Below are 13,039 nucleotides of genomic sequence, written 5' to 3'. Positions count from 1 at the left end.
CTAAAAATAATTGAGAATCAAACTGAATTAAATTGCATCTGACAAGCACTTAAAAAATAAAATAAGTTGAATGTAGCCCTTGAGCTTAAAAATGTTCCCCCCCGACTGGCAATAGCTCTCTGAGGTTTCTCTCGAGATGCTTGTTATTGATCTTTAAGCTGCTCTGGAAGCCTTTTTGGTTGTAGAGCGGAGTTAAACATGCTTTCATTCATTCATTCATTCATTCATTCATTCATTCATTCATTTCAGAGTTCCAAACTATATCTTTCCCAGCAAAATGACCCATCATGCCAATTGCTGAATATCACTTGGGGAATTACCATATTTTTCTGTGTATAAGACACCCCCATGTATAAGAAACCCCCTGTTTTTGGAGACTCCAATTTAAGAAAATGGAGGGGATTGCCCAGGATTGTTGAGCTTTTTTTTTGCCGAAAATCACTCACCAGACTGACAAACGCTGCCAATCACATGCGTCACAATCGCCACAAAGCGTCTGCCCAATTGACACCAGCAGCCAGCAAGCAAACACACCATTGCAGCAGTGGAAGCCAATCCACAGCAGCCCTTGCCACAGTCACTAACTACCCACCCAATCACCACTGACAACCTCCTCATGGCTACAACCAATCGCCCATTCCCCCCTCTGCACTATGAGCAAGATGAGCCCCAATTTTGAACATTATTTTAGAGTAAAAAAACCCTTGTCTTATACATGGAAAAGTATGGTATGTCCTGTTTTCTGTGGTGTTGTTTCCAGGGCAAATTCACACCCACCTTCAAGCTGACAACTTGCAAGTGTTGATGTGAAATAAATCCATATTACAGAAGTTTGTTTACAGTACATTGAACAAACAACATGTTATCTGAGAGAAGCAGGGAAGAGGAACTCAGCTGAACAAACCATTACGTGCCCTCATCTGGAATCCCTGAACAGCTCTTGATTCCAGACTGAAATGAGTGTTACTAATTCTGGTCTGGAAAACCTGCATGTGTTGGAGAGAAATCCTTCCATGGATTCCATGCATTCAGCTGAAGGCCTTGACAGTGTATCTTTACGTACACGTGACAAACATGGTCATGGACCTGCCCTGTATGTTACCATCCATACAAACAGAGCCCAGTTACAATAGGCAGTGTAAGAAGGCAGGAATTGCCACTTGTCACAATTAGCATTGTTTCTATTCTGCTGCAGTTCAGTTTCTGCCAAATACTACATTATTTATCCCAGATGCAATGCCCAAGCCTATAGACCTATGATACCTTCTGTTTGGGGTAAATGAAGATGCCTGCAGCAAAATAGCCATTTAGGGGCCTAATGGGGTGTTCAGTGAATGGCAACATGGTCAGATCAGGCCTAGGGGTAGAGGAGAAATTCTATTCAGTACACATTTAAAGGTGAGCTTATGCAAATTGCACTTTCTGATGCAATACATGAATTGAGAGTCCCCCTTCAAAATGTGCACTTCTGCAGATGTTGCACTGCGGTTCTCCAACCAAGTAATGTGTACAAAATGCATATACTGGTGTAAAGTGTGCATGAAAATAATGTGTTAAAAATGGATTGTATTTGGGGAATTTGCTTTGTAAAAATATGAATACAGTCATACCTTGGATGTTCAGCTTCCAAAAATAGTTCACTTCCGGGTTTGCAACGTTCAGGAGCCAAAACGTTCAGGAGCTAAGCTGTTCAACTTCCAAGGTATGACTGTATTAGGACAACTTCACACAAAAATGTTGATGAATTTTCATGAGAATTTTTTTTTAAGTCACAAACTGATGTGGGAATATGGGGAAACTGAAGACTGTAAAAGAAAGAAAAAAAGAAACCGAGAGAAACTAAAATTGACAGATTCACCAATCTCAGGCCAGAGAGAAGCCATCAGGAGCCAGGCCTGGGCATTTGCATCTGACTAACTTAGCATTGCCTAAATATTGCTTTATTTCAGTTTATTTTTTGGATGATGGTTTTTTTCTAAAAGTTTTGCACAAGTTTTGACTGCTGCTTTTACATCAGATTTCCATGTTATTTTAGACAAACATTGCAGGTAGCTATATTGATCCATTAGGGTATAAAACAACAACAACCCAAAAGCATCAGTAGCGTAATATCTATTATTAGGACTGACTGAAATGTTGTGAGCGAGCTTTCAAGTCCCCTTGAGCTGGATTTTAAGCCACAGAGGAAAAGGGGCAGGGAGAAAGATGTTGCTACTGGACGTGATCCCATTCTGCAGTTTGTAATCATCACAGGATGGAGTGGAGCGAGTGTTTGTGCAGCTTTACGTACTGCTGCTGGGATAAAGAAGCAATGGCCACTCTTCCTTTGAAAATATAAAAGCCAGCAGTTATTGAGAGCTGGTAATCAAACACATGGGGCTGTTGAAAAGTCATAAAAATAAAGTATTACTTTACAGTGCAGTCCTATATATAACTACTCAGAAGTAAGCTCCATTGAGTTCAGTGAGACTTACTCCCAGGTAAGTGAATATAGGATTGAATTCTTTGTGCCTTTTTTGAGTTTTTATCATATAGTTATTGCTTGACTTTAATAGTGAATTTATTACCTTCAGTGTTTTATTTTAGAGGAGCAAGCCATAAACTTGCTTGTTAATCGCAAGAAAATAACTCAAAATCCAAATTTAGACCAGGAAACAACACCTTTTCATTAGCAGGGAAATTCTGCAAAGTAGTGAGCAAGGTTTTGAGTTTTGCCATGGTCTTCTCTGGGATAGGTGACTAAAATGACTCAGCACACAAGGGTTTTCTTTACCAACATGAGGCCCACATTCCCCCATGGGCAATCTTCCAGGGGTCTGCATGATAGTGGTGGGTGGGACCAGTGGCAAAAATGAGCAGAGCAATGGAGGTGTCTTGGGGCGGACGTGGTCTGGAGAAAGAGCCAATGGTTGGATAGAGAAGCCTAGAGGGTTGCATTTGACCCCCAGGCTTGAGGTTCCATACTCCTGTTTTAGGTAGAAGAAATTGTGGATGCCCAGTCTGATGTTAGTTTCAATCCTAAAAATGGAACAGAGAAATCTATGTGTATGGAAACTGTATTAGTCTCAGTTCAGCAGCTGTGAGGATAATTGCCAGGTAATTTCGGACTATAAAAATGGCTAAGGCCTGGCTGTATGCCCAGGTGCCATGAACCTGCCTCCATCAGGACGTCTCAGCAAAACCAAAGACCACCAACAACATTGTATGGGTTAATATTAGGCCACAAGTTTATTGATGACAGATGTGAATGAGTTAGGCTTGGCACTGGGCTAGTCACCATCAACTCCAGCCCACCTGCCGGAGGGAAACCGGGGGTCAAGGCCAGTTTTGGGACTGACCCATGACATACATCAAGTAGGTACAACCCCCACAGACTTGCTGCATCAGGGGAGGCCACACCAGCTTTTAAATCCTGGGAGTGGATCTGACTCCTTGGAATCAGTCTCAGGCCTGGCCCCTTGAGTTGCCCCCCAGCAGTTGGCGTGAGGGGAATTTGTCTCCTAGCAGTTGCCAGAAGCGATACCCAGTGGTGCAACAGATGGCAGCAGGCCGCAAATACCACATCACTCACATAAAGAGTGAGCGAATATTGTCAGAGGCTGGGGAGAGTGTTTGACAACTGGCACACACACACACAGTTTCCCTGCCCCTCCCATTTGTAGCATTGTTCAGGTCAAACTACATTAGTCCATATGCACTTCATTTGGTAAAGACCATAGCTTAGTGGCAGAGCATCAGCTATGCATGCAGAAGGTCCCAGGTTCAGTCCTTGGAGTCTCCATACAGGGCTGGAGAAAGACTCCTGCCTGCTGAGACCCAGGAGACCCACTGCCTGTACGTGTTGGCAATACTGAGTTAGATGGACCCGTGGTCTGAGTCAGCTTCCTGTGTGCCATTGCTTTTTTGCCATTTGAAAACAAGAAGTTATCCATCTTCTCAATTGCATTTCAAACATGGTTACAAGTGTCCTCCTTTCCCCCCTTCCAGATGTGCCATCTCAACTACAGACTGAGCCACAAATCACAGCCATTGTAGCAAGCAATGTCCAGTTGACCTGCAAGTCCTCCAAGTACATCTACAACCACCTCTCTTGGTACAACCCCACCTTGCAGGCCGTTCCTGATGCTTTGATGCAGAAGAAGGTGGACAACTATTCCATCTACTTGACGTTGGGCCTTAAGAATGTCTCGCAGGCCCACGCTGGTCTATACAGGTGCAGAGCTCGAAGCCACCCAAATAGCACTGAGGGGCTGGAGAAAAACACCATGCTCAACGTCAAAGGTGAGTCTGGTAGGGTGGCCAGATTTCCCAAGGGAACATTGTTGAACAGGGACATACCTCGGCAGGTCAATGGATTGAAAATAAAACTACAAATATCATTATGCATATTTGTGGAATAGTTGGACTACTGTGTATCATTCTAGTATACAGTGGCCTCACCTCAAAAAGGATATCATAGAGTTGGAAAAGGTTCAGAAAAGGTACATTAGGGATTTTTTTAGTAGAAAGAGCTTGGGTTGAGAGGGATTCAACAGAGGTGCATAAAATTATATGTGATGTAGGGAAGAGGTGGACAGGCACAAGTTTTTCTCATTATCTCACAATATTGGAACTCGGGACCATTCACTGAAACTCAGTGTGGAAAGATTGAAACAGGAGGTGGTGATTTGCACAGGGCATGTCTCACTTTTCTGAAATCCCAGACAAGAAGTAGAAATACAAACAAAAATGAAACAGCAAGAGGTTTTGTCAAGGTCAACTTCAATATATGTCTGATATATTGTATTTGGCTTGGTGGGTCACAAGTTGTGTGGCTCTAGACTTTAGTGTGAAAACAAATAGATATAAACATATGAGCACCCCTTGATAGATGAGAGCAGAGGTTCATTTAGTATAGTAACCTGTTTCCCAGAATGGCCATATAGATATCTCTGAGTAGTGCCCACCCACCCATGAGGTGGGCTGAGGAAGTTGCCTTGAGCAGTGGAACACCAAAGAACAGCTTCACACCACCACTGGCAAGACCACATGAGATCTCACTGAAATCTCACAAGAGCTCTGAATCTCGAGGCCTTCATAAAGCACACCTGTACATTTCATGGTGTATGCTAAAGGTCTGAAAATCATAGCTCTTATTTTCAAAAGAGCCTGTGGTATTAGCCTCATAATTGAAGGAATAAATATATGGCCGTGGACTATGATAAAGACTAAGGGTGGCATCCAACAAAGTACATTCACTAGCACAATAATTTCTACTTGTGAAATGGAAGTTTCTTTCTTCCTCTTTTTCCTCTGCCCATGTGCCCCCATGCCCCTCTCTAATCTGATCTGGAAGGTTGAGGGAACCCTCAGAATAGATTTAGGGGTGCATGGGGAGAGGAGAGGGAGGGGAAGTTCATTGTGCAACCAAAAGTACTTTGTTGAATACCATCCAAAGAAACCTTTATGAGACAGATTAATACTTTCACATCTTGCAATTTCTAAAACTTGATTTGTGATTTTAAGGAATGTTCATGGTTATCTAAGCCTATAAAAGACTCCTGCTGGTCAAAGGGTCCTTGTCAGATTTCTTAACATACCAAGAACATACCAAGAAAAAAGGAAATTCTACACATCTCAGTTGTCCCATCTTTCTAGGCATGGTATTAGTGACTGAAGATTTTCTCCACTTGACCTGAAAGAAAGCAGGAATGGATATCCTTCACCGCCACCAGTTGCACCCTGGGGTCCATTCGGTTTATGCTAGTTAGGGGGGGACTGTGAAAATTGGGTGATTCTCCCAAGTTCATAAGTCAACAGAGAGTCTTGGCTCCCAAACAAATTCCTCCATGCCAGCTACAATACAGGACTGTAGCAAATGTCCCCAGTGTCCAGCCTGAAGGTCCATGAGGCCACCTCCTTGCTGAAGCAAAGTAAGTCTGGGTCTGGTGAGTGTCTGGATGGGAGACCTCTGGGAACACCATGTACACTGCCTTGGATTCCATGATGGAAGAAGATGGGATATAGATGTAAGAGAATAAATAATAAAATATATAAAAGTGAAGTGCAGCCCCACAATTATCTGAATGATTAAAATGTGAAAAGCAAGGTTAAAAGAGAGCTGTTTCTCTCTACCTGGCCACTTGATTTGCTGTGACGTTCTTTGAGTCGGAGAGAATTTCTCCAGCAGAGCAAATGGAAAATCCAATTCCAGCTTTTTCGAAAAATCCAATTCCAGCAACAGCATTCTCCCTGTCAGTATGTTATTATCTGCAGCCAGAACACTTTAGTTCAAAGAGCTGTGTCCGTCATTCGCTTGAACCAAAATATTGTAGCTGTACAGGTGGATTTATTTATTTATTTATTTATTTATTTATTTATTTACTTACTTACTTACAGTATTTATTTATTTAGCAGTTGGAGATTTTCTCTGTCAGAGTGTTGAAAAAGTTTAGCCTGCTCAATCATTCCATTATTAGGGAGCAATCGTGAGCTGTGCCACCATGGCTAAAGCAGGGGTAGGGGACCTGTAGCCATCCAGATGTTGTCTCATCAGCCACAGCCAACATGGCTGATGGATAACAATATTTACTGGGACCTGTAATCCCAACAACATTTCAAAGGCAACAGGTCTCTTAATCCTATAAAACCAACATGGTGTGCACCATTAAGACCTGGGTGTGAGAACTGGATGGACTTGATCTGGCTCAGCTCTGCCTACTCAGTATGATATCAACCCTGACTGGAGGGTGGGGTGGGACAGGGTGGGAGAGGTATTGCTGCAGTCCGTAGGACACAAGTATCTGGTTGGACACTTTGAGAACAGGATGTTGGGCTAAATGGGTGTCTAACCTGATCCAGCATGGCTCTCATTGTGTTCTTACACCCTTGTGCTGACATTAGAACTGTTTGGGAGATGGACAGCGATCCCGATATTTCAAACAAAAAAAATTATACTGAATAATCTGGTATAAAACTAACAGTTCACATCCACATTTCAAATCCACAAAGTTCACATCTTTACCATACTTGAAAGCACATTGCTTCCTCTAAAGAATCCTGGGATGTGTAGTTTGTTAAAGAGGGCTGGGAATTGTTGCTCTCTGAGCAGTAAACTACAGTACCCAAGATTCTCTGGGAGTAAGCCATGTAGTTTACATGTGCTTTAAATATGTATGGTGTGGATATGACCCAAATGAATGCATAAAGGTGATACTATTTGGAGAAGGAAAAAGAAAAGAAAATTTTCAAATCTCGACTAGTCTTCTTGAGGAGTGCCAGTTTCAGCTGTTGGCAGGGAGTCCTTGGGGAAGACACCCACTGCTGTTGTTCGTTTGCACCTCCCCTCTGGGGCAGAGGAAGAGGCAGGTGAACAAGTAGGTTGCAATGGTAAACATGAGATGCAGGTGCACAGGGCTCTTATCAGTGGGGCTCCTGCTGGGCTTTGGGCCCATGGCAAGTGTCCTGCCATACCAACCCCTGGCACCAGCCATGTTTCTGAGGTTAAAATACAATAGTCGAGGCAGAAAGGATGAAAAGTATAGAAAACTGTGCTAGATTGTCTGGCAGTTACTGGTAGGAGAAGTAAATAATGCTTCCTGGCACCTGTACTTGATACTTTGAGCATATCATACATTAATTTAGGGTGGTGGTCATCTCCACTCTTGTTTTTACAGGACAAAACTGACTGCATTCTTGTCGCCCAATATTTGAATCAGGACCACCTCCTGTGAGCATGTGATAAAACTGGCACCTGGGCTGAATTTGTGGCCCGAGGATGTCCTCTGAGCAAAAGCACTTAGCACATGCTTCAGCCATGTTATCTGCAACCACGAGAGCTACTTTCTATTATACCATATTCCTCTGAATTTTGGAGGATAGCCTCATCCATCTGTTCGTTCCTAGTTTGGTTGGATTTAAAGCTGTGCTATGTTTTTATTGATGTGATCTTTCTGTATCCTTTCCACTTTCCTTTCTTTTTTTGCTTTCCATGCATTAGAGACTGTGTATTGGTATAAGCATGGAAATGCAGGTCTTTGGTGAATATGTGGTCCTTAAAAGCGTTGCTTCCTTATATTTGCAGTTAAGACTGTGCCTTACATTATGGAGAACTTCACAGACTTCGAAGTTAATGTTAGTGGGAAAATTGTTCTGGAGTGCAAAGTGAATGGGACACCCAAACCCACAATTGCTTGGCTGAAAAATGGCTATCCAATTACTCCTGCTTCAGGTGAGCCTCTGTTTCTCCAACCTTTGATTACTGTAGTGGTATTTTCCTTTGATTAACATCAGAGACATACTCGCATCTGAAACCAGGAGAACTACTGCCAGTCAGTGTAGGCAATATGCTGCTCTGCATAGCTCATAACTGGGTTAGAAACACGGCTTACTTAACTTTTAAAAATAAAAGGATAGAGTAGAAAAAAGAGATTTGATCCATTTTTTTAAAAAAGCATTATACAGGGATATATCATAAGCATAAATAAAATAAAAAAATTCCTTCCAGTAGCACCTTAAAGACCAACTAAGTTAGTTCTTGGTATGAGCTTTCGTGTGCATGCACATAAATGCTCATCGTCTAACATTGTGTATGCCATCAAATGCCAACAGTGTCCTTCAGCTCTCTATATTGGACAAACAGGCCAAACCTTACGCCAAAGAATAAACGGACATAAATCTGACATCAGGAACCACAAGACAGAGAAACCAGTAGGAGAACACTTCAATCTCCCAGGACATTCTATACAAGATCTCAGAGTAGCTGTTCTATTACAAAGGAATTTCAGAAATAGACTGGAAAGAGAAGCTGCTGAATTGCAACTTATTACCAAACTTAAAACCATGGAGAGACCTGGTCTGAACAAAGACATTGGATTCTTATCTCATTATACATAACAAAGCCATTTTTCACCTTCTCACCCCTTGCTTTTTCCTGTAAGACCTATTGCAGTCGTTAAGAGTCGTCAACAGGCTCATCACAGCTATCTGCCAATCACCCAATCCCACCACCCTTCTGAGTAATACCCCTCCCCACCTTCTCACTATATAGAAGGGTCTGGTGACTTCTGTTTCAGTGTATCTGAAGAAGTGTGCATGCACACGAAAGCTCATACCAAGAACTAACTTAGTTGGTCTTTAAGGTGCTACTGGAAGGAATTTTTTTATTTTGTTTTGACTATGGCAGACCAACACGGCTACCTATCTGTAACTATAAGCATAAATGTCTCTAGCAAACATTACTAGGTTGTCAAATATACAAGTCATCCTTAGTGCTTTTGCTTATTAGGGTTGGCAACTTACTAAAACCATGTGTAAAAAATACAAAATGCATTTTAATCATGACAATATGACCCTCGACAGACAGGCAGACAGACAGGCAGACAGACAGACAGACAGACAGTAAGTTATCCAGCCCCACCACTATATAAGAAAGAAAACAGAACATTCTTTTAACTGCTGGACAACACAGTTAATATTACTCCTGATGTTGTGCTTCTTTTTCCACTTGGTCTGAGATGAGGAAATGTTTTCTGTGCAGTTGTGATAGTTCTGGGATGCTCACCATGCTAGCTATAGCGCAGGCCACATCCAGGAACCCACACCTGTTCACTTCAATTCAGATAGTGTTATTGTCCTGATACTGGTGGATTGATGAGAAATCCTGGCTTCATGAGTCTCCCCAATTTAATGAGTGTGGATTGTCTGAAGCATCTGATGGCATAAACTTAACTTACGGCTCGTCCATACTTCCAGTTGTTTCACAGGTATGAGTGGCTTTCCCCCTGCCCTGCCACTTTCATCCAGAAAAACTCGTGTCTTTAGTGCTAAATTGGAGAAGATGGAAATTCATGGAAAACCTGGTTGCCCGTTGTTCTAGCACTAAACTCTGGGTTTTCCCCGGGGGGGGCGGGGGAGAGCAATGGAGCAAATGGAAGTATGGATAAGCCCCATATCATATGCAGTGCAAAATATACTAAGAAGTAACTCAAGTGGGATGCGGGTGGCGCTGTGGGTAAAACCTCAGTGCCTAGGACTTGCTGATCGTAAGGTCGGCGGTTCGAATCCCTACGGCGGGGTGAGCTCCCGTCGTTCGGTCCCAGCTCCTGCCCACCTAGCAGTTCGAAAGCACCCCTAAGTGCAAGTAGATAAATAGGTACTGCTTTATAGCGGGAAGGTAAACGGTGTTTCTGTGTGCGGCACCAGTGCAGCTTTGTCACGCTGGCCACGTGACCTGGAAGTGTCCTCGGACGGCGCCGGCTCCCGGCCTCTTGAGTGAGATGAGCGCACAACCCTAGAGTCAGTCACGAGTGGCCCGTACGGGCAGGGGTCCCTTTACCTTTTTAACTCGAATGCTGCATTGGCGAGCGAATCTTAACTGCCCCTTTCATTTCAGCTAGTCTGCGTGACCTTTAGAAAGGGGTGGATGCATGAGAGAAGGAGACATATGGTCATTTGCTCTTCACAATCTTATTTTTATAGATAAACACTGCTCTGGGGATTTTGTGTGTGTGTGTGTGTGTGTTTTAACAGTTGCTAGCTGAGAGGTATCCATCACAACCATAACCCAGAGAAGGGGTCAGCTTTTCTCCAGTTGAGGCTGAAAACTTGCAGGGCTGATACTAGTATTACTATTATTTTATTTATTTATATCCCACATTTTCCCCAGACAAGGTAGCTTACAGATAAGATAGAAACAACTAAAAAACAGAAAAACCATTATTAAAAAGCAATTAAAAGCTAATAGAATTAAATCTATCTATCTGTATTTATCATCTATCTACCTAACATCTTTTAAGGATACAGGTTATTGCAAAGAAAACCTCACAGCACCAGCCCTTTCCTTAAAAAGTCAGTTCCCAAAAGTTCCCAGATTTGTTCAGTACTTGTCCCAGGGCTGGAATAAGGTATGTGTTTTTTAGGGATAGTGAAGGTTCAGCCTCTGTTGGTCTTAGAACATTCATCCTTTAGAGACATTTGCCACCCATGTCTCAAACTAAGGCTTGATTAATTTGTGTTTTGCAAAGATGCATATTTTTCTCTGCTCCTAATCAGTGGCTGCCCCTGTGTCTTTAATTTTCCTTCTTGGGTTAGGCAGAAAGGGATATATAATTCAGATTGGGCTGTTCTGGGCAGAAACCCTTTACAGCTACTGAAATTTCATAAATAATTCCAGAGGGACAAGCATGTAACTCATCCAGCCAATGGAAACATGAATAAAATATCTGGAGTGGGGGGGAGAGACACCTCAGGGTAAATATTTCAGCATTCTGCATGGAAACTTGCACGCAGAGCTTATGTTAACAACAGCCGTATTCACAGGCAGGACACGTTACAGATCTAAACCCTATCCCCCTTCAGTCCCAGTGGGTTTTACCTGCTTGGTGATGATACCTCCTTAGCAAAACAGATTCACTTAGAAATCCCCTGCATCAGCAGGGAAATTAAAGATAGTAGGCTTTGCTTGGTGTCTGCACAGGCCGATGGGCTTTTCCATAGTGTGCTTGTAAAAAGCTTCCATCGCTACAAAGAGTGAAGTATGATCCCTGTAAGTGGGGGCCAGGGCAACCCAATGTCCGGATGGAGGGGAGGGCTTGTGCTCACTGCAGCAGCGTCTCCAGGAGCTGCCCTGCCAATTTCATTTCATACATTTTAATACCTACCGTTTAATATAACAAAATATCTGAAGGGTTCACACCATGTTACAGTCATAAATTCACTCTTCTCCTAACAATGGACACTTACTCCCACCATTGAGAATCATGCCCACAACCCCCTCTGTAGTCTGTACCTTCTGTACCTTCTGTTTCTTGGTCATGATAAAATATGGCCAAATGTAGAGGTATGACAGACTAAACATATTGTCCCATCTTATTTAGAATGGTCCTTCATTGAAACTACATCTTCTAGAACAGCCATTCCTTCATTGAGTTCTATTAAGGCATGGGTGGCTTATGGGTGGCCCTCCAGATGTTACTTAACTACATAACTGGATCAGGCCTGTGACCCATCTAGTCCAGCATTCTGTTCTCACAGTGGCCAACCAGTTACCTGTGGGAAACCTACAAGCAGGACCTGAGCACAACAGCTCTCTCTCCCCCCCCCCTGTATTTTCCAGCAACTGGTATTCAAAAGTATTGCTGTCTGCAGCTGTGGAGGCAGAGCATACCCACCATGGCTGGAGGACCATGAATTTGTCTAATCATCTTTTAAAGTCAGCTAGGTTGGTGGGCATCATTGCCTCCTGTGGGAGCCAGTTCCATAGTTTAACTATGCACTGCGTAACAAAGTACTTCCTTCTATTTGTCCTGAATCTTCCAACGTTCAGCCTCACTGGGTTTTCATGAGTTGTAGCAATATGAGGGAGGAAGAAAAACTCTCGATCCACTTTTTCCATTCCATGCATAATTTTTAAACTTCTGTCACGTCGCCTCTTACTTGCCTTTTTTCTCAACTAAAAGGACCCAAACTATAACTTTCATAGTACCTGATCAGTGGCCATGCTGGCTGCAGCTGGTGGGAGTTGTAGTTCAGCAAACATTTGGAGAGCTAGCCTGGCTCTGAGAGCCTCATGCACCTTAAAGTTTTTAGGTGTGTATCCAAATGGTTGCTTTTCAGAGTGCATCAGAATGCACTGAGAAAGTGGCAAACAAAAGTATCCTTTTACTCCGGGAGGTGGGGCGGGGAACCAAGTATTTTGTATTTATTTAATCCTATTTGCAAATCACTTCCTATAAAAAGCTCAGAGTGATTTTAACAAGAAAAACAAAGAAACAATAATAACAATTAAAAAACAATTCCATATATAACAACAATTTAAAAACAATTTTGTACATAAAAGCAATTTCACATCCAATACAGATTGCAATAGATGTGCAAAGAATTCCTGAATCCCAATTTTCTAACCATAGCTGCAGCAAAATGACTCCCCTGCTGCTCTAAATTATGCTGCCAAAACAAAGAAAACTTGGAATGGATTTTTGTGTGGAAGGACTGGGAGCTCAGTTTCATTTTGAGATTCAAAACAAATTCCTGAGCTCTCTTCTTCAATTTGGTGCTTTTT

General features: G+C 42.6%; 1 protein-coding gene across 5 annotated transcripts in view; it reads left to right on the top strand.

The window, feature by feature from the left end:
• LOC307207618 (vascular endothelial growth factor receptor kdr-like) overlaps positions 1–13,039 on the top strand; it is a 196,994-nt gene that overhangs the window by 124,751 nt on the left and 59,204 nt on the right. For all 5 annotated transcript variants that reach the window (XM_079961607.1, XM_079961610.1, XM_079961611.1 and 2 more), the window contains exons 13-14: positions 3,988–4,281; positions 8,063–8,209. In XM_079961607.1, the coding sequence (XP_079817733.1) occupies positions 3,988–4,281; positions 8,063–8,209 (441 nt within the window). The remainder of the gene's footprint in view (positions 1–3,987; positions 4,282–8,062; positions 8,210–13,039) is intronic.

The sequence above is a fragment of the Podarcis cretensis genome, assembly GCF_951804945.1.
Source record: "Podarcis cretensis genome assembly, chromosome: Z".
Lineage (NCBI taxonomy): Eukaryota > Metazoa > Chordata > Lepidosauria > Squamata > Lacertidae > Podarcis > Podarcis cretensis.
The sequence above is the reverse complement of the archived record's forward strand: the minus strand, read 5'-3'. Positions and strand labels throughout refer to the sequence as shown.